Source organism: Caretta caretta, chromosome 6 (genome assembly GCF_965140235.1).
Source record: "Caretta caretta isolate rCarCar2 chromosome 6, rCarCar1.hap1, whole genome shotgun sequence".
NCBI classification, from domain to species: domain Eukaryota; kingdom Metazoa; phylum Chordata; order Testudines; family Cheloniidae; genus Caretta; species Caretta caretta.
Genome location: NC_134211.1, coordinates 102,504,004 through 102,526,718, shown reverse-complemented (window position 1 = coordinate 102,526,718; position 22,715 = coordinate 102,504,004). Strand labels below are relative to the sequence as shown.

The 22,715-nt window shown below is 43.1% G+C and overlaps 1 protein-coding gene across 2 annotated transcripts in view; it reads left to right on the top strand.

Annotated features, from left to right (window-relative positions):
• The window catches only part of ITPK1 (inositol-tetrakisphosphate 1-kinase), a 288,871-nt gene that overhangs the window by 11,780 nt on the left and 254,376 nt on the right, over positions 1-22,715 (top strand). The window contains exon 1 of one of the 2 annotated variants that reach the window (XM_048853264.2): positions 17,399-18,394. The exons of the other annotated variant lie outside the window; for it this stretch is intronic. Coding sequence (XP_048709221.1) covers positions 18,300-18,394 — 95 coding nt within the window. The 5' untranslated portion in view covers positions 17,399-18,299. Of the gene's footprint in view, positions 1-17,398; positions 18,395-22,715 lie in introns of those variants that run through there. 2 annotated transcript variants of the gene reach the window in all.

Here is a 22,715-nt window from a genome sequence, read left to right as displayed (position 1 = left end):
CACTGTAACAAGAGTGATCAGGTAAGGTGAGCTATTACCAGCAGGAGAGCGGGGGTAGGGGGGGACTTTTGTAGTGATAATCAAGGTGGGCTATTTCCAGCAGTTGACAAGAACGTGTGAGGAACAGTAGGGGGGGAAATAAACATGGGGAAATAGTTTTACTTTGTGTAATGACCCATCAACTCCCAGTCTTTATTCAAGCCTAAGTTAATTGTATCCAGTTTGCAAATTAATTCCAATTCAGCAGTCTCTCGTTGGAGTCTGTTTTTGAAGTTTTTCTGTTGAAGAATTGCCACTTTTAGGTTTGTAATCGAGTGACCAAAGAGATTGAAGTGTTCTCCGACTGGTTTTTGAATGTTATAATTCTTGACGTCTGATTTGTGTCCATTTATTCTTTTACGTAGAGACTGTCCAGTTTGGCCAATGTACAGTTGTGACTTTGTCCTCACCCATAACTATTTCACATTTGGGGATAATGTATACCTTCAAATCAGCAGCACAGCTATGGGTACCCGAATGGCCCAACAGTATGCCAACATTTTTATGGCTGACTTAGAACAACGCTTCCTCAGCTCTCGTCCCCTAATGCCCCTACTCTACTTGCGCTACATTGATGACATCTTCATCATCTGGACCCATGGAAAAGAAGCCCTTGAGGAATTCCACCATGATTTCAACAATTTCCATCCCACCATCAACCTCAGCCTGGTCCAGTCCACACAAGAGATCCACTTCCTGGACACTACGGTGCTAATAAACGATGGTCACATAAACACCACCCTATACCGGAAACCTACTGACCGCTATTCCTTTACCTACATGCCTCCAGCTTTCACCCTGACCACATCACACGATCCATCGTCTACAGCCAAGCTCTGCGATACAACCGCATTTGCTCCAACCCCTCAGACAGAGACAAACACCTACAAGATCTCTATCAAGCATTCTTACAACTACAATACCCACCTGCTGAAGTGAAGAAACAGATTGACAGAGCCAGAAGAGTACCCAGAAGTTACCTACTACAGGACAGGCCCAACAAAGAAAATAACAGAACGCCACTAACCCTCACCTTCAGCCCCCAACTAAAACCTCTCCAACGCATCATCAAGGATCTACAACCTATCCTGAAGGATGACCCATCACTCTCACAGATCTTGGGAGACAGGCCAGTCCTTGCTTACAGACAGCCCCCCAGCCTGAAGCAAATACTCACCAGCAACCACATACCACACACCAGAACCACTAACCCAGGAACCTATCCTTGCAACAAAGCCCATTGCCAGCTGTGTCCACATATCTATTCAGGGGACACCATCATAGGGCCTAATCACATCAGCTACACTATCGGAGGCTCGTTCACCTGCGCATCTACCAATGTGATATGTGCCATCATGTGCCAGCAATGCCCCTCTGCCATGTACCTTGGCCAAACTGGACAGTCTCTATGTAAAAGAATAAATGGACACAAATCAGACGTCAAGAATTATAACATTCAAAAACCAGTCGGAGAACATTTCAATCTCTTTGGTCACTCGATTACAGACCTAAAAGTGGCAATTCTTCAACAAAAGATCTTCAGAAACAGACTCCAACGAGAGACTGCTGAATTGGAATTAATTTGCAAACTGGATACAATTAGCTTAGGCTTGAATAAAGACTGGGAGTGGATGTGTCATTACACAAAGTAAAACTATTTCCCCATGTTTATTCCTCCCTCCCCCCACTGTTCCTCACACGTTCTTGTCAACTGCTGGAAATGGCCCCCCTTGATTATCACTGCAAAAGGTCCCCCGCCCCCGCTCTCCTGCTGGTAATAGCTCACCTTACCTGATCACTCTTGTTACAGTGTTTATGGTAACACCCATTGTTTCATGTTCTCTGTGTACATAAAATCTCCCCACTGTATTTTCCACTGCATGCATCCGATGAAGTGAGCTATAGCTCATGAAAGCTTATGCTCAAATAAATTTGTTAGTCTCTAAGGTGCCACAAGTACTCCTTTTCTTTTTGAGGATACAGACTAACACGGCTGCTACTCTGAAAACTGAATATGATGTAAAGGATACGCTTTGTGAATTGATTTTATAAGGCGTTATTAGGGAGAGCTGCATCCTAATGAAATTTTTCAACAGTGTGCTATTGTAAATAATTCAGAAACTTTCCTGATGACACAGTGCAAACTTAAAACAACTAAAATGGTGCCGAAAGAGCCAAAGTGCAGAACAAACCCATCTTTATACATCTGGGGTCACAAAAAGCTGTGAGTGGGATTGTACTTGTTCTTCTTCCCTGCAGGGGAGAGGGGGATGATATGGGAACTGTATGTCCCTTGCACTTGGGGGTATGAAAAGGGGATCACAGTATTCTGTGTTCTCTACAGGCTGTAGGACAGGGTTAGGTTGGGATGTTATACGTGAACACAGTGAACAATGTTGTCCAGAGAATTTGTCTGCTTCTGCATCGTGTCCTTTCCTACATATCCCTTTCTCTGTCTTATTGCTCCATGCACTCCTTTGCCCTTACGTTTCTCGTGGGGCCCTGTGCTAGTTAATATTTTTATGATTGACCTGGACTCAAACATAAAACTGTCACTAAAAAGGTTTGTAAATGACTCAAAAATTGGGGAAGTGTAAATAATGAAGAGGATAGATCACTAATACAGAACAATTGGGATCACTTGGTAAACTAGGGAGGAAGCAAACCGTTTCAATATGGTTAAATATAAACATACACATCTAGGAACAAAGAATGTAGGCCATACTTACAGGATGGAGGACTCTGTCCTGGGAACCAGTGACTCTGCAAAAGATTTGGGGGGTCATGGTGGATAATCAAATGAACATGAGCTCCCAGTGACCAAAATGGCTAATGCATAGACAGGGAAATCTCGAGTAGGAGTAGAGAGGTTATTTTACCTCTATATTTGATGCTGGTCCAACCATTGCTGGAATACTGTGTCTAGTTGTCTTGTCCACAGTTCAAGAAGGATGTTGATAAATTGCAAAGTGTACAGAGAAAAGCTACAAGAATAATTAAATGTTTATAGAACTTGCCTTGTAATGATAGATTCAGGGAGCTTAGTCTACTCAGTTTAACAAAGAGAAAGTTAAGGGGTGACTTGATCACAATCTAGAAGTACCTACGGGGGAACAAATATTTAATAATGGACTTTTCAGTCTAAGAGAAATGTGTAACACGATGCAATGGCTGGAAGTTGAAGCTAGACAAATTCAGACTGGAAATAAGGTGCACATTTTTTCACAGAGAGAGTAATTAACAGAGTCATGATGCATTCTCTGTTACTGACCATTTAAAAATCAAAACTGGATGTTTTTCTAAAAGATATACTCTAGGAATTATTTTGGGGAAGTTTTATGACCTGTGTTATATAAGAGATCAGACTAGATGACCACAATGGTCCCTTCTGGCCTTGGAATCGATGAAAAGAATGCCTAAACTCTCTCTGTAATCTTAGGTAGCCAGTTTACCTCATTTAACTTTACATGTCTGAATAGCTAAAAAAATCTTAGGCAGTGGCCAAACTGTGGTTTGCGTTTTCTACTGTTATGCTTTTAACTTTGTTGCAATACAACTGCCTTGGATGATGTGTGTGTAACATACCAAAGTACAAACCAGACTACTGAGCAGCTGTGTCACCGCTGCCCTGCAACCTGGGGTGCCTTACAATGCCTTGCTGAAGGAGCTCCCACCTGGGCCACTCACAAGCAGTGTTCCAGCATGTAAGCCGCACCCTGAGCGTGTGTGTGTGTAACTGCAGCCTGCCAGCCACATTTGGGTTACACTCTGGCTCTCACCAGCCTTGGTTGTATTGCAGTGTGAGCCCAGCACACCCCCAGTCTTCAATTTTCCCCCAGAAATGTATGTCCTGTACTGCCTAGCCCTCTCCTGGGCAATACAAACTATATTAGGTCCATTATTTCTTTAAAAGGAATAATATATACACAACTTCCCATCCCAAATGGATTTTCCCAGATACTTCAGTTAAACACTGGATTAGATAAAACAATAAAACTAGTTTATTAACTACAGAGAGATTTTAAGTGGGCACAAGTAATGAGGCATAAAATTCAGAAATGGTTTAAAAAAAAAAAGATAAAACTCTACTAGTCCCTAACTTAAACTATGTTAAAATTCAAAGCAAAGTTTTCTCACCACATGCTTTCAGCAGTTTTACTGACAAAACTTCTCAGGTCAAGACCCCTCCCCTAGTCCAACAGCTGCTTCCTTTGTCCCTTCACATAAGGTGAATCAATATGGGGAGCGGTGACTTGGGGTGTTTGTTCCTCCTTTTTATACTTTCAGTGCCCCTATTGAAAAACATTTCCAGCAGGGTATCGGAAGACAAAAAGTCTATGGGAAAGGAGTGCTTTCTCCTCACTTGTTTCAGAATTCTATGTTTCCCTTCCTGCTTAATGACTCTGTTTACTGCTTAAATGCAAATTAAGCAGAGCACACATTCCTTTGTTTGCGACAGACCTGTTCACCAATCTCAATTTTGAACATGTGTTAACAACACTGTACAGTGGAATCTTGTAACTTCATATACAATGTTGCTACACATATTTTATCAGGACAATACTGATCAGCAAATTATGAGTTTTCAACTGACACCTTACATGGCATACTTTATACAAAGATTATTACAACAGTGTGTAGGGTGTGAATGCAGGGGTACATGCTATCACAACGTGTTTGTCTTGTCAAATGTTTGTCTTGACAAATGTTTATCTCTTTCATGTGGCCTCCATACTGCACAGCACTGCATAAAGGTGTGGGAGGAAGAGATGGTTGAGGGACAGGGAACATGAAACAGCATGGGGATGTGGGGGACAGCACATTTGGTCTATGGATGTGAGAATACATATATTTTTAGAGGGGTCACCTGCTTTTAACCATTTAACTTTCCTGCTTGGATGCCATTTTGAGCATACTGTGGGAGCTGGAAAAAAAACAAGTAAATAGAGAATTAGGGGTGTTGCACAAGGATGGATATGTCCGCCCTCCACAGCACAACTTGTACCTGGGAAAAAAGCTTCTAAATCCCCCAAAACAGGCACTAATGGGACAGTATTTAATACGTAATGAATGAGGTTCCTGCTACAGCACTGTCACTCTGGGTCTGTGGCTACATCTTAGGCGGTGTCTCCAGAGGCACTTCCAGATGGGTCTGAGGCTGGCTATAAGATCTGAAGACATTGTGGCTGTTGCTCCTGTTCAGGGGCAGTGGTTACCTATGTGGTTTTCAAAGACATATTTGCCTCATTGTGGGCAGTAGGCAAACAAATCCTGGGGTTTTGTGGTGGCCTCTCAGGAAAAAATCTAGTTCAGCTCCTCATAGTAGCTCATGTACTGGCAGCATTACCAGATGTCTTGTTTTTTGTCTTTGGCACATGAACCTTATAGAGATATAATTCATTCTGTAGTGGCTATGCCTCTTTCAAAATGGATGAATTATAGCACGATAAGATGCCAGATAAGATCATTTGTAAGTGGAAGCAAGGGAGTTTATATTGAAAAATCTAGATATACCAAAAAAACCCAAATCCTTCCCTGTATGGACAAGGTCTATGAGTTGTACCAATTTAATTATTTCAGAAAAAAAAATCACCCCATAATCAAAATAATTAAATCAGTACAAAAACTGTGAAGACCAGGCCTCAGTCTATAGTGAGACCCAATATGCAGCATGTGTCACTTGAGTTCTTCAGAGCTTGAGAGGAAACTGCAATGTCTCAAGGCATAAGTAGATCCACGAGTGGTACCATTTTAGCTAGACTGGTGTAGCAAATCCAACCCTCTTTCCCAGAGCGTCTCTCCCTTTCTTTGGACTTAAAAATAAACGTCTGCAATATAAAGTTGTCATAAATATAAAGGGAAGGGTAAACACCTTTAAATCGCTCCTGGCCAGAGGAAAAACCCTTTCACCTGTAAAGGGTTAAGAAGCTAAGATAACCTCGTTGGCACCTGACCAAAATGACCAATGAGGAGACAAGATACTTTCAAAGCTGGGGGGGTGGGGGGGAACAAAGGGTCCTCTCTGTCCGTGTGATACTTTTGCCGGGACCAGAGCAGGAATGCAGGTCAGAACTCCTGTAAAGAGTTAGTAAGCAATCTAATTAGATATGCGTTAGATTCTCTTTTGTTTAAATGGCTGATAAAATAAGTTGTGCTGAATGGAATGTATATTCCGTTTTTTGTGTCTTTTTGTAACTTAAGGTTTTGCCTAGAGGGATTCTCTATGTTTTGAATCTGATTACCCTGTAAGGTATTTACCATCCTGATTTTACAGAGGTGATTCTTTTACTTTTTCTTTAATTAAAATTCTTCTTTTAAGAACCTGATTGCTTTTCATTGTTCTTAAGATCCAAGGGTTTGGGTCTGTGTTCACCTATGCAAATTGGTGAGGATTTTTATCAAGCCTTCCCCAGGAAAGGGGGTGTAGTGCTTGGAGGGATATTTGGGGGGGGGAGACGTTGCCAAGTGGGCACTTCCCCTGTTCTTTGTGTAACACTTTGGTGGCAGCTTTTAACCTAAGCTGGTAAAAATAAGCTTAGGGGGTTTTTCATGCAGGTCCCCACATCTGAACCCTAGAGTTCAGAGTGGGGAAGGAACCTTGACAAAAGCTTATGGGTTACACAGGCTGTGGTCCCTCAAAGACTTTTCAGAGAAACCAGAGACCAGCTTCCACCCCTAAGAACTGATTGCCATCCATTTGTATTTTCAAGGCTTCTGTCTTCTCAAGGAAATGGGCTCAGAAACTTACTCTTTGTTTTTAGACAAAGGCTGAGAGTCTCCTTCAGATTTCTTAGTTTTACAAATTAGGAAGAGTGGTGGCTTCCAGAGGCCAACTACAAATTCATGGGTCCCTGGGTCCCAGTCCCATTCCACTAGACCCTTGTGACTTTAAAATAAATAAAAATTGACATTTTATTTTAATCTAGCAGTAGTACGAAAACAAAGGTCTTTTAAATAACATAAAATAATAATGAAAAAGCCAGACTATTAGCAATGAAGATCATGTCATTGCCTTCTTTCCATTCATTACAAAAAACATATTATGGCCTTTACCTGTTGCTAAGGGATAGTTGAAAAAATTCTTAATTCAACGGGCCAAACTCCACCATGGTGCCTTTGAATACAAGCCTATTGAAATAAATGGAGATGTATCTGCTTATTCCTGGGTTAATTTCAATGGCATTTCAGCCACAGCTAGCTTGCTTACCTGTTAGTTAACCCCCAAACAATCTAACAAGTGCAGAGGGGACTGACTGAGCCACCTGGTTGGCCAAACTGCCCAATTGGCAGAGCGGTTCTTAAGACCAGCAGCAAATGCTGGGTGCTCAAAGTGTTCACCTGTGGCTGTGTTAGCTTCCGATCCTGCCTTGTTCTAGCTTAGACCCTGCCATGCTTCTGCCTTCTCTGACTCCAGGGAACTTGGTTTGGACCCAGTTCTTGACTCTTGTTTGCCCCTGGGTTCTGGCATTCAGCCCGATTCTGGTTCTGACCCTTGGTTCCATTTCCCTATGCCTAACTCCTACTCTGGCCACTAGGCCTGGGCCCTAACAAGAAGAGTGATTGAAAGGTTCCAGTTACGCAAAAGAAACCTAACTGAATTATAGCCAGAGTCAAGATGAAAGGGAAGGTTGTTGTGATTTCCTCAAGAGGCCATGATTTTAATTGTCCCAAACTCTTAGTCAGCATAAAGCACCTCATAATACACACCGCATAGCAGTGGACCATGAGCAAGTCAACCTGATATTAAAATGTGTTCCCAGTCAGGAACTGGATACATAAGAAGAACATCAGAACATAAGAATGGCCATACTGGGTCAGACCAAAGATCCATCCAGACCAGTATCCTGTCTACCGACAGTGGCCAATGCAAGGTGCTCCAGAGGGAGTGAACCTAACAGGTAATGATCTAGTGATCTCTCTCCTGCCATCCATCTCCATCCTCTGACAAACAGAGGCTAGGGACACCATTCCCTACCCATCCTGGCTAATAGCCATTAATGGACTTAACCTCTGTGAATTTATCCAGTTCTCTTTTAAACCGTGTTATAGTCCTAGCCTTTACAACCTCCTCAGGCAAGGAGTTCCACATGTTAAGTGTGCACTGAGTGAAGAAGAACTTCCTTTTATTTGTTTTAAACCTGCTACCCATTAATTTCATTTGGTGGCCTCTAGTTCTTATATTATGGGAACAAGTAAATAACTTTTCCTTATTCACTTTCTCCACACCACTCATGATTTTATGTACCTCAATCATATCCCCCCTTAGTCTCCTCTTTTCCAAGCTGAAAAGTCCTAGCCTCTTTAATCTCTCCTCATATGGGACCCATTTCAAGCCCCTAATCATTTTAGTTGCCCTTTTCTGAACCTTTTCTAATGCCAGTATATCTTTTTTGAGATGCGGGGACCACATCTCTATGCAGTATTCAAGATGTGGGCATACCATGGATTTATATAAGGGCAATAAGATATTTTCCATCTTATTCTCTATTCCTTTTTTAATGATTCCTAACATCCAGTTTGCTTTTTTGACTGCCGCTGCACACTGCGTGGACATCTTCAGAGAACTATCCATGATGACTCCAAGATCTTTCTCCTGATTAGTTGTAGCTAAATTAGCCCCCATCATATTGTATGTATAGTTGGGGTTATTTTTTCCAATGTGCATTACTTTACATTTATCCACATTAAATTTCATTTGCCATTTTGTTGCCCAATCACTTAGTTTTGTGAGATCTTTTTGAAGTTCTTCACAATCTGCTTTCGTCTTAACTATCTTGAGCAGTATAGTATCGTCTGCAAACTTTGCCACCTCACTGTTTACCCCTTTCTCCAGATCATTTATGAATAAGTTGAATAGGACTTACCCTAGGACTGACCCTTGGGGAACACCACTAGTTACCCCTCTCCATTCTGAAAATTTACCTTTTATTCCTACCCTTTGTTCCCTGTCTTTTAACCAGTTCTCAATCCATGAAAGGATCTTCCCTCTTATTCCATGACAACTTAATTTACGTCAGAGCCTTTGGTGAGGGACCGTGTCAAAGGTTTTCTGGAAATCTGAGTACACTATGTCCCTGGATCCCCCTGTCCACGTATTTGTTGACCCCCTCAAAGAACTCTAATAGATTAATCAGGCATGATCTCCCTTTACAGAAGCCATGTTGACTTCTGCGCAACAATTTATGTTCTTCTATGTGTCTGACAATTTTATTCTTTACTATTGTTTCAACTAATTTGCCCGGTACTGATGTTATTCTTACTGGTCTGTAATTGCCAGGATCACCTCTCGAGCCCTTCTTAAATATTGGTGTTACATTAGCTATCTTCCAGTCATTGGGTACAGTAGCTGATTTAAAGAACAGGTTACAAATCATAGTTAATAGTTCCACAATTTCACATTTGAGTTCTTTCAGAACTCTTGGGTGAATGCCATCTCATCCTGGTGACTTGTTATTGTTAAGTTTCTCAATTAATTCCAAAACCTCCTCTAGTGACACTTCAGTCTGTGACAATTCCTCAGATTTGTCACCTACAAAAGACGGCTCAGGTTTGGGAATCTCCCTAACATCCTCAGCCATGAAGACTGAAGCAAAGAATTCAGACTGAAGCAAAGAATACACATTATCTAGGGGCTCCATCTGGCCTCAGGTGGGGCAATGTTGCCTGAACTGACTCTGCAAGGTAAACAGAGTGTTGTAATGTATTTAGCAACTGATAATGCAGCAATGTACAGAGGAGGAAACAAATTCCTTGGGTATGAAGTTATTGAACGATTAGACCCAGGAAATTTACAAGGAAGGAATTTCCCAAATTTTCTCATTCCCATGATTAAATCACTGAACTGACATCACACAATTTAACTCCTATTATTAGGAATTGTCCTCCCATGTACCTGTAAAGTAATCTCCAAACTGAAAAGAAAGCAAAACAAACAGTGAAGTGTAAATAGTGACAAGAAATTGTATTTTTTATTATTCTGCAGATACTTCACTACCAAATGAAGTACTTATTATAAGTATCAGAGGGGTAGCCATATTAGTCTGGATCTGTAAAAGCGGCAAAGAGTCATAGAATCATAGAATATCAGGGTTGGAAGGGACCTCAGGAGGTCATCTAGTCCAACCCCCTGCTCAAAGCAGGACCAATCCCCAATTAAATCATCCCAGCCAGGGCTTTGTCAAGCCTGACCTTAAAAACTTCTAAGGAAGGAGATTCTACCACCTCCCCAGGTAACGCATTCCAGTGTTTCACCACCCTTCTACTGAAAAAGTTTTTTCTAATATCCAACCTAAAACTCCCCCACTGCAAGTTGAGACCATTACTCCTTGTCCTGTCATCTTCTACCACTGAGAACAGTCCAGAACCATCCTCTTTGGAACCACCTCTCAGGTAGTTGAAAGCAGCTATCAAATCCCCCCTCATTCTTCTCTTCTGCAGACTAAACAATCCCAGTTCCCTCAGAATCTCCTCATAAGTCATGTGGTCCAGACCCCTAATCATTTTTGTTGCCCTTTCCTGGACTCTCTCCAATTCCTCCACATCCTTCTTGTAGTGTGGGGCCAAAACTGGACACAGTACTCCAGATGAGGCCTCACCAATGTCGAATAGAGGGGAACGATCACGTCCCTCGATCTGCTGGCTATGCCCCTACTTATACATTCCAAAATGCCATTGGCCTTCTTGGCAACAAGGGCACACTGTTGACTCATATCCAGCTTCTCGTCCACTGTCACCCCTAGATCCTTTTCCGCAGAACTGCTGCCTAGCCATTCGGTCCCTAGTCTGTAGCGGTGCATTGGATTCTTCCGTCCTAAGTGCAGGACCCTGCATTTATCCTTGTTGAACCTCATCAGATTTCTTTTGGCCCAATCCTCCAATTTGTCTAGGTCCCTCTGTGTCCTATCCCTACCTGCCACCGTATCTACCACTCCTCCTAGTTTAGTATCATCCACAAATTTGCTGAGAGTGCAATCCACACCATCCTCCAGATCATTTATGAAGATATTGAACAAAACCGGTCCTGTGGCACCTTATAGACTAATAGACGTATTGGAGCATAAGCTTTCGTGGGTGAATACCCACTTCATCGGATGCATGTAATGGAAATTTCCAGAGGCAGGTATAAATATGCAGGCAAAAATCAGGCTAGGGATAACGAGGTTAGTTCAACCAGGGAGGATAAGACCCTCTTCTAGCAGTTGAGGTGTGAACACCAAGAGAGGAGAAACTGCTTTTGTAGTTGGCTAGCCATTCACAGTCTTTGTTTAATCCTGAGCCGATGGTGTCAAATTTGCAAATGAACTGAAGCTCAGCAGTTTCTCTTTGAAGTCTGGTCCTGATATTTTTTTGCTGCAGGATGGCTACCTTTAAATCTGCTATTGTGTGTCCAGGGAGGTTGAAGTGTTCTCCTACAGGTTTTTGTATATTGCCATTCCTAATATCTGACAACTCTCCAGACAACTCTCCAATACCTAATTCTACAGGCCACTTTCCTCAGATCCCACTGAGGAATACACTAAGAAACTGCACCATCTATTCAGGACACTCCCTACACTAACACAGGAACAAATCAACATACCCTTAGAGCCCCGACCGGGGTTATTCTATCTACTACCCAAGATCCACAAACCCGAAAATCCTGGATGCCCCATCATCTCGGGCATTGGCACTCTCACTGAAGGACTGTCCGGATATGTGGACTCTCTACTCAGACCCTACACCACTAGCACTCCCAGCTATCTCCGTGGCACCACTGATTTCCTGAGAAAACTACAATGCATTGGTGATCTTCCAGAAAACACCATCCTAGCCACCATGGAGGTAGAGGCTCTCTACACAAACACCCCACACACAGATGGAATAAAAAGCTGTTAGGAACAGTATCCCTGATGATGCCACAGCACAACTGGTTGCTGAGCTCTGTGACTTTATCCTCATGCACAATTATATCAAATTTGGTGACAATATATACCTTCAGACCAGTGGCACCGCTATGGGCACCCGCATGGCCCCACAATATGCCAACATTTTTATGGTTGACCTGGAACAACTCTTCCTCAGCTCTCGTCCACTCATGCCCCTTCTCTACCTACGCTACACTGATGACATCTTCATCATCTGGACCCATGGGAAGGAAACCCTGGAAGAAATCCACCACGATTTCAATAGCTTCCACCCCACCATCAACCTCAGCCTGGACCAATCTACATAGGAGGTACACTTCCTAGACACCACGGTGCAAATAAGTGATGGTCACGTTAACACCACCCTATACCGAAAACCCACCGACCGCTATGCCTACCTTCATTCCTCCAGCTTCCATCCCGGATACACCACAGGATCCACTATCTACAGCCAAGTGCTGAGGTACAACCACATTTGCTCCAACCCCTCAGACAGAGACCAACACCTACAAGATCTTTACCAAGCATTCTCAAAACTACGATACCCACACGAGGAAATAAGGAAACAGATCAACAGAGTCAGACGTGTACCCAGAAGCCTCCTGCTGCAAGAAAGAAACCAACAGAACTCCACTGGCCATCACATACAGTCCTCAGCTAAAACCTCTCCAATGCATTATCAGTGATCTACAACCCATTCTGGACAACGATCCCCCACTTTCACGGGCCTTGGGAGACAGGCCAGTCCTCGCCCACAGACAACCCGCCAACCTGAAGCATATTCTCACCAGCAACTACACACCGCACCATAGTAACTCTAACTCAGGAACCAATCCATGCAACAAATGTCGATGCCAACTCTGCCTACATAGCTACACCAGTGATGCCATCATAGGACCTAACCAGATCAGTCACACCATCACCGGTTCATTCAACTGCACGTCCACCAATGTAAAATATGCCATCATGTGCCAGCAGTGCCCCTCTGCTATGTACATCGGCCAAACTGGACAGTCCCCAAGAAAAAGGATAAATGGACACATCAGATATTAGGAATGGCAATATAAAAAAACCTGTAGGAGAACACTTCAACCTCCCTGGACACACAATAGCAGATTTAAAGGTAGCCATCCTGCAGCAAAAAAATGTCAGGACCAGACTTCAAAGAGAAACTGCTGAGCTTCAGTTCATTTGCAAGTTTGACACCATCGGCTCAGGATTAAACAAAAATTGTGACTGGCTAGCCAACTACAAAAGCAGTTTCTCCTTCCTTGGTGTTCACACCTCAACTCCTAGAAGAGGGCCTCATCCTCCCTGATTGAACTAACCTCGTTATCCCTAGCCTGATTCTTGCTTGCATATTTATACCTGCCTCTGGAAATTTCCACGACATGCATCCGATAAAGTGGGTATTCACCCACGAAAGCTTATGCTCCAATACGTCTGTTAGTCTATAAGGTGCCACAGGACTCTTTGCGTACACCGTGTGATTTTGTTGTTGTTTTCGTTGACAATATCTTTTTAAAATTACAGTACAGTGAATGTGGTTAATTTCCTAAACTGAACTACACACCCCTCAACAACCAGTTAAGCGATAATAGTTATTAGTATGAATCCATTTTCTTTGTAGTCTTTCAAATCTCATGCAATCCTAAATGCAAACTCTGACTAAACTCTTAGACATATGCAAAGGTCAAATGCTTCTCCAGAGATCTCCCCTAGACTGCAACCCTTTTCTCTTTACCCCCTAATGCTTGTTCAGCACTAGCCTCTTCTTTTTCCCTTCATACAATCTTGCCCACTGGTGCAAGAGTTCTATAGCTCCTTTGCTTCTGTTTTTATAGGGACTGCAAATGCTCAATACCTCTGAAAACTGGGCCTCTGATGTCTGGAACAAAGTTCTTGTACCTTTCTGCCTATCTGTTCTCCACCAGTTTTCCGAATAAGAATGAAAAGCCTACATTTCTCATGGGAAGGAAATTCCCAAAAACTTTCTTTTGGGAAAATTTACACATGTTGTTTCAGTAATGTTGAATCATTTTTTTTCAATAATGTCAAAACATTCTAATATATAATTTAACACACAAATACCATACAAGCAAAAAATGAATGAAATGAAACAAAACACCATGGTATTATCAAAGACAAACAAGAAAGCAGAAATGCCTTGTTTTGATTTTTTCCCAGTGACAATTTCACCAAAATGGAGGTTTCCACAAAATGTTTTGATTTCAGTTAAACTGCATTTTCTGAAACTAACTGTTCTGGTGAAAAAATGTTGACGAACTCTATTTATAACCATTAATTAACTTTGCCAAATGGTTGGGGATATCATCTGCATGAAAGATGTTCTTAAAAAATAGAAGTTGTAGAATATTAAGTGAGTGGAAGAACACTTCAGATTGCTGACTTGTAGCTGAGTGAAAGGGATATACTCTCATTCTCCTTTTGCAGTATTTGAGATAGAAATATTATTATAATATACATTTTTCAAAAGTGCAAGCAGAGGGTATTTCCACTCTGCTCTGGATATTCCACACCCTGCATAAGGTCAAACATCTCCTTTGTTTACAGTTTGTTGGAATTTGACTTTATCATTGGCATTAACAACAGCAGATAGTAAAACAGCCTGTCCTGCCCCTGGGGGAATTCTGTGTCACTGCACAATGCAGATTTTTTCAGAAATTACAGTTGGGTGCGCAGAATTTTCTTTTCCTCCCACAGAAATGGGCTGCAGAGATGTTGGCTGCCATGGGGGGCCGCTAGACCCGGCAGAGCATAGCTCACAAATAAAAGACAAGGCCGGGGAGGGAACTGGATGGTTCCCAGCACACCCTGAAGAAAGGAGGCCATGGCGTGCAGGAAATTCTGTGCAAGCCTGGGACCCAGCGTCAGACTGTTTCTCCCTGTGGATCCTTGGCCTCTGTGGGGTAAGGGATCTGAGTGTCTTGGCTATAGAAGGCTGTGGCTGGACTCTGCGGGGAGGGGGTGTGAGTTCCTGGGTTGGGGGGGCGTGGCTGGGCTCTGGTGGAAGGGGGTGTGAGTCTCTGGGATGCGGGGGCGTGGCTGGGCTCTGGTAGGAGGGTGTGTGAGTGTCTGGCCCCCCAGCTGGATTCTGTGGGGGAGGAGGCAGAGAAACAGGAACTGGGTTGTCATAGGGGTTTTTTTGACACTCTACTCCTGGGGGAAATTTTTTGACACTCTACTCCTGGGGGACACTCTACTCCTGGGGGACACTCTACTTTTGACACTCTACTCCTGGGGGAAATACATTACCAATTGAAACTGGCATGATTATATAGTGTTATTTTGACAAATAAATTGACAGAATTTTACAATATTCTGCGCAGAATTTTTAATTTTTTGGCACAGAATGCCCCCAGGAGTACTGTGCTTACAACCCAACCCAAGCCAGGCACAGTTTCATTTTCCTAAAACCTTTCTATTTCTACCTCTTGTTCCCTCTGAATAGAGGCTCATACCTACCTTTTTTCTAGCCTGGTGCAGTTAATAAGCCACACTCATTATGGCTGCAATGAGTCAGCAGAGTTTACCCAACAACTTTATATATGCAGAGTCCTCTCAACCTGGTTTTACAGAGCATGTCACCAGAAAAGGGTTGTAGATCCTGCCAACTTGTTATAGAAAGAAATAAAACAATTTGTATAAAAGCTATGTTACGCAAATATCCGTAGTGTCATGTTTTCCATCCTCGAAGAGAAAAACATGATTTTTGGTTTAGATGATGGGTTGTTTTTTTTTCAGATTAAGGGACACAATAAAGAGGGACACTTTGTATTTGCTCTGTGAGAGCTCACTGTGATTCAGTCTGAAATATTCTGCATCTGAATTAAAATACAAAATGACAGGTGTCTCTATATTTAAAGGTGTGGAACATAGACAAAGAATGAACATTAGAACTGGTTGGCAAATTATTTTTTCCCTATGCCAACAAATTTAAATAAAAAAAGTTTTTGTCAAACATTTTCTTCAAAATTGTTCAAGTTTTTGTTGACCACTGAAAAATTTGGGGTCTTTGATTTTTTTCAGTGCAAACTCATATTTTTAAAACTATTTTTTGTTTCTAAAAAATTCCTGTTTAGTCCAAAAATCATTTGTTTAAAAAAAAAATAAAAAAAGGCAGCGCTTCTGACCAGCTCAATTGTCGTCATCTCTTCCTAGGGGCTCTAGGACCCTGTGAAGTGGGAGGGTCTCAAAGCTCAGGCTGCAGCCCAAGTTCAAATGTCTACACTGCAATGAAGAAGACCCTTAGCCTGAGTCAGAGGGCTCAGGCCAGCTGCAGGTTTTTAATTGCAGTGTAGACATACCCTTCATGGTACATACACCATACTTGCAATGACATGCACACGGAATGATCCCTGAACCCCCTATTGATTTCAGTGTGTGTGTGGGGGGGGAGGGGGGTCTGGGCAGGCATGAACCTACACAGAGCTCCATTGCAGCATTGGGGCCTTAGCTACTACTGCATTTAGAAAAGGGGTACAAGGGACAGCATTCAAATTGAAGATATGATAAGAGGGCTTTCCCTGCCCCTACTGAGGCTTGTTCTTATATTTGTCTAACTTCAGCCTGTTCTCAGGCCCCCGAGAAACCTCCCCCACCCCAAAAAAATTAATCAGGGACTTCCTATGACCTCTGTTACACAGGAGGTCAGACTAGACAACCATTTTGGCCCAATAATCTATGAAAATCTCAGCTGGCGCTGCATCCAGCGGTGGTTTAACTGGAAATACAACATTGAATAGAATAAAAGGGAGGAGACTAAAATGTTCTTGATCTCCAGTCTTGTCTGAAATCACTTTAAGTACAGGGAATATTATATTTCTGGTTTAAAAGGAAATATATGTGATGTCCGTGTTTTCTTCTTCTTTCAAATGGTAAATCTTGGGAGCGGGGGCAAGAAGATGAGGCAGGGGATCAGCTGAGGGGAAGATCTCCTGTGTTTCATTTCCAATCAAAGGCAGGTATTGGTGAGTGGACAGGGGATCATCCCTCTCCCCTACTGCTCAGCGGTGTTTGCTGGGGTAGCATGTATCCCTGGCTCATAAAGACTGAATAACTCTGAAGAAGAGCAAGATTTTGCCTTTCAGATGCCCGCAGTTCCACTGAATGGAAGGTAGTAAAGGCAGCTTTTCTGGGCTGTGTGTGAAGGGGGACCCCCTACCGCAGTCCTCTTGTCCCCCCCCCCCCCCCCGGCTTCATCCTCCCCTTTTAGAAATGACTCATCGTTTAACACTGGAAAACCACACTTTTCAAACCCCATTCTCCACCAGGCCACAGGAGAGAGCACTAGCCCAGGCACGACCAGCCCTAAAAAGGGGAGGGAGGGGGTGTGCGCGCGCGCGCGCGCTCGCGCTGTGTTTTTAAGGAGCTGGAGCCCGGTGCTGCCCCCTGCAGGTCCAGCCGCAGCGGTTTGCCCCTGCCCGCCTCCCTGCCAGGGCCCGCCTGGGCAGGTTGCTGCTGCGCGGCGGAGACGCGGGGAGTAGGTAGGGCAGCCGGGTGCCGGCCGGCCGGGGCTGCGGCTCGCCAGCTCTCCTTCGGGCAGGAGGCGCAGCAGCCTGGCGCAGCCCCCGGGAGGGTGTGTCCTTGCTCGCCCACCCTCCTGCTTTGGGGGTGGAGGGAGGAGGAACCAGCCGCGGCAGGAGGAAGTGGAGGCGGCTCGGAATAGCGGGCAAATGGAGACGTGAGAAGCAGCAGCAGCAGCAGCAGCGGGGGAAGGAAGCGAGCTGGTCTCCCGCTGCCCGAGCGTGCAGGCCGACGGCCACTGGGGCTCGCCTCTGTAGCCTGGGGCAGAGGCTTGCTCGGGGCTCCGCTGCTGCTTGGGGGGGTGCTGCTCGGAGAGCCGCGGCGTTGTGCTCGCTCCGCGGGCTGCTCCATTAGCGCACGGAGGAGGATTTCAGAAGGTAGAAGCTTCCCCTCCGCCAGAGGCACCTTCCCACTCAGCCTCTCCGCTTTCCCTTTCCTGGGAGGGCCTGCAAGGGGATTGCACGCAAGTTACTGCTGCTCAGAGAGCCTGGACCCTGCCCGAGCCAGCCAAGCACGGGGTCTGTCTGGGGAATATTGCTGGCGGCTTCCGAGACAGCCTCTGATTTTGTTGTTGTTTAAACAACAAAACCCAAGTGCATATGAAATATTAAAGCCCCTCCCCTGGATTTTCCCGTTTTGCTCCTCTCAGAGTTCCTTGCACTCCAAGGACTGAATGACTTCCCTCTAGAGACTTCTTTTTTTGGGAGGGAGGCACCTCCGTACCAAGCTGCTGCATCTTGTGTACAAGACTTTTCTCTTTCCTCCTTTAAAAATAACTCCCACCCCCACTCCGCTGGAGGGTAAGGAAAGATGCAGACCTTTCTGAAAGGGAAAAGAGTTGGTTATTGGCTGAGTGAAAAGAAGATCAAGAAGCTGAATTTTCAGGCCTTTGCAGAGCTCTGCAGGTAAGGAACAAATCCTGACGAGCTATACTGGGGGGCGCGGGGCAGTCAACCTCCTCTGTCTCGCTAGAGCTTTGACAGTCTGTCTTTTACCCTCTCTCCAAAGTACATTTGACGTTGTGGGCCTTCAGCTGCATCTCTGGTTATCAAATTAACATGCAATTATAATATAGTATTGCTTAAGAGCAGGGTGACTGCTGCTTGGAAATTGAGTCATAAATTTTAACAGCCTGGGTCTAGGATTGTCATGGAAGCAATGCCTGGCATGGTGGTGAAGTGAAAGCATGCTATTGACTTGGGGTTCCATTGTGGGCAGGGACAAAAAAGAAGTTTGGTAGCCAGGCTGCTTTAAGTTGACCTTTACTATTACCTGTGTAAGAAGGTTTTCTTTAATGTTTTCCTCTACATTGCATACAAGGAGTAAGAAATCTTAAACTGTGCATGGTGTCAATTTCCACTAGGCTAGAAGTAGCCAGGCAGAATGGAACTGATACCCAGGCATCCATGTATCATTCTTTCGGGGAAGAGAGAGGAGCGGTGTACATTGACAGTCGTCTTGGCAGACTGCATGCATGACTTCCACCCCCTACCTGTTCAGTATCCCTTGACCCCAAACCTGGTTTTCTAGATCTTGATCTGAAGTCTCTTTGCTTCCCTTTTTCATATGCATGATACTGTTGATATGGCTTTTACCATAGTATGTCGCAAACTTCTGAGAAACTCGAGTTTGAACTGTGGTTTTGATTGTGTGAGTGCGGATGAGACATAGTCATGCTCTGAGACTTGTGCACATTTCTATTTGCACATCCCTCCTTGAGCTCTCCTGTTTTCCTGATAAAATAATCCAAATCAGGCTTTTTTGAATCCCACCAGGTTCTTTAAAGAGAAGCATGATGGCTTCTGTTAATAAATTCCATGTGGGTGGCTGGTTAATTTTCTGGGTGTCATACCACAAAATATTGAGGTTTTAGAATATTTTCAGTCCCTGTGTAACATTTTAATCTTCCAGGGATGCTTAGGGGATTTCTGCATTAGTGTAAATGCCTGTATTCACCCCCATTGGTGGGATGTTAGACTTTTTACTACAGGTTACTCTTTTAGTTCTACAACTACTATTACGTGTAGTTACAAGGACATATGCTATATTGCTTAATAGAATCTGTTAATAATTTGATTCCATGAGTGAAGTAACAGTAAATGTCAGAGTTTTCAACTAACTGGCAAATGTGAACTATCAGAGTTCATTATTAGATTTTTTCCAATATTAAAATACCTCTGAATTAACTACTGTTCCTAAATTCACTCTGTTTACACACAAACTTTTAAAATTTGGTGTCAATAATATGCATGTCATACTAGATAAGTCTCCTATTTTCTTAAAGTTTGGCCGTCACTTATGATTAAGGAACTTTCACCACAAGTTCTTTTTGTAAAGATGAAGGGGAAAATGGAAAAGCAGTTTAACCAAATGACAGAAAAGTGGCATGTCAGTTTGTGTTCCAATCACTTTGTATTTTATTAAAATTCACAGAAATAAGATTTTGGGTAAATTTACTGTATGTAAATAGATCACAAGTTCCAATTTAATATATAATTTCGCTTTTTGGTCATGTAAACAAATGGCTTTATTAATGACTGATGCTGGGGCTAAAACCTGCCTAACTGACTTTCTGGTTCATTTTGGTGCTGTACACTTTTTCCTGTGCTCATAAAAGGATCTGATGGTTACTGTACACCAGATTTCATAACCTAAAACTAATAGGGCTGTTATGTTAGACTCTAAACATACATAGATTCTACTCTATTTCTTTGTGCCAGGTATCCAGCATTCTGCATCCTCTGTGTAGGAATCCAAGTTTCTCTGCCCCTCTCCCCTCCCCTCCCCTCCTCAAACCTTTTTGTTTCTCTTTCTGACTGTCTTGTAAGTTGTTTAATTTTCCCACATTGTGCACTTGTATTACTGTATTACGTAACACTGCTCTATAATTTCCACACATACTGCACAATTATGTTAATGGGTGTTACTGGCACTGAAGTGTAAATAGGCCCAGAGTCTCGGAGTACAGCTGCTGAAAGGCGGTTTAGCTAAACTGGTTTTAAAAACTGGTCCATCTGTTTTTTTGCCTTGTCTGTGCTAGTGCTCCAACTCATTTTTAAAACCAGTTAATATTTCTGGATGGATTTCCCCAGTTTAGACAAGACCTAGTTGAGGAAGGATGACTCAGTGAATAAAATGCTAGGCTGTGAATTGGGAAGATCTGCATTCTATTCCCACTTCTACCAGAGACTTCCTGTGAGATTTTTTTGGCAAGTCACTTAGTCTTGTTGTGCCTCCATTCCCCATCTATAAAATGGGGATAGCAATAACGCTGCACCTCATGGGGTATTGAGGACATACACAATAAAAGATTGTGATGTACTTGAATACTGTGGTAATGGGGGGCCATATCAGTACTACAGATAGATATGGGCTTGATCCTGAGATGAGTTCTATGTGCTTGGCACCCTTGAAATTAATGGGGAGTTCCAGCATCTACAAAGGCCTCTTTCCCAAAGGAAGATGAGGGCTTTCACAGAGAGCTGGTCTGTTTAGCATCAGAAAGTGAGCTGTGCATTGAGGGCAGTAGTGAGGTGCCAGGAGTCCCAGAACTTCCATCCAAACCAGGCTAAGTGGCAAGAATGTAATAGCAAACTAGCTGTGGATCTGTCTGAGGGTGTACTCAGTGACATGGTAGATCTTGGAGTTACTCTGCATGCCAAGTCATATTTGTGCATTTCAGTGTCCCAGTGATTAGAGTAAGAGTGCCTGGTGCTGCTGTTCTCTTTCCACAAAAGAGGAAAGTGGATGATAGAAGTTGTGCTGTGAAAATCAATTTCTGCCAGTTTCCACCAACATGAGAAAATGGAAATGAGGGATTCCACAGAAACTCCACTTGCTGAACACCAGTTGCAACAACCCCTTGTGTGAACAAACCAAACTGCTTTCCGGCTAAGAAGTCTGAGTGACAAGTCAGCCACTGATTGACAAATATGAAAAAGCGAAGGCACTAAATCTTGTTTGGAGCCTCTAGGTGCTACTGCAATACAAATAATAACTAACAGTTTTCAGGCTGTGGATTTTTGATTAGTGTAGACAATGTCTGGATTGGTTCAGTGGAGGAACACTTCTTTTTTCTATAGAAAACCGAATGGATAAGATTTCATTATTAGGATTCTACACAAAGGGGACATTCTTTTTCATTATCTTGAGTGTTTGAGTAAGTCCTCCTACAGTGCATGTATCACTTGTACTTAAGGCCATAGAAACTGGTTTCACTGGTCATCTAGCATGTTTTTGTTGCTTTAGGATAAGAATATTTTTATGGGCCTAGGAAATAACCGTGGTGAATTAGAGCATTGCACATATACATATTTCTTCCCCCGCCCTCAGCCTGGCTTCTGTGATCTGTGGAATTTAGCTGTCTTTGTGCAGTTAAACCTCCCTAGTAGCATTTTATAAGCTACCAGTCTTAGCAAATCAGCTTCATAAAACAGGGGTAAACACTACTGTCAGAGCTATAGATAGGTGTGTTTGTTTTTTTCTGTTCTGAACTTTTATTCATGTTTCTTATGTTTACTGGACTAAGCACAAGAAGCCAAATATGAGATTTGATACAGAGATTTAGGAATAATTTTGATCTGAGAATATTAAATTAAGCATATTCTTTGTATAGCAAACCATTAAGTATATTACATGTTTTTCCAGGAAGAATTTGGGATTTTCTTTAATCTCAGCTCCCCACAAAAAACTAAATACTGATTTTGTTAAATGCATGGCTTGTGCCAGTTGGCTTCAAAGACTGCAGAAATTATAAAAATTAAACATAGGCATGCTGGTCAATAGCTCCAATTGTTACCTACACTGGTGTGCAATATTGTATCATGAGAAGTCCTACAAGGAGTAATAGCAGGGAGTAAAGTTTCTTTCTCTGCAATTCTCACCAATAGCTGCAAGCCATCAGGTGTTAGAAATTATCCTGAAGATGGGAGTGAACTACTGATGACCTTTTGGGGGTATGGGGGTTCAGTGCTCCTTCTTCCCGCAGGAGTGACCTTTCTTCTAGCCATGGATCGATGTACTGCCTCTTGAAACCACTGTGAACACTGTCCACAGTGAAGTGAGGGGGTCATCTTCCTCCACCCCCAAAGAAAGTTTGCAGTGTGTTTGCTACATTCTAGGATCCTAACTACTCTCTGGGATCACAGACCACACCCACTGGGCTGCAGGAGTGGCTCAAATTATCAATATTTTCATTACATGCCTGTGTTTAGTGGACTAACAGTA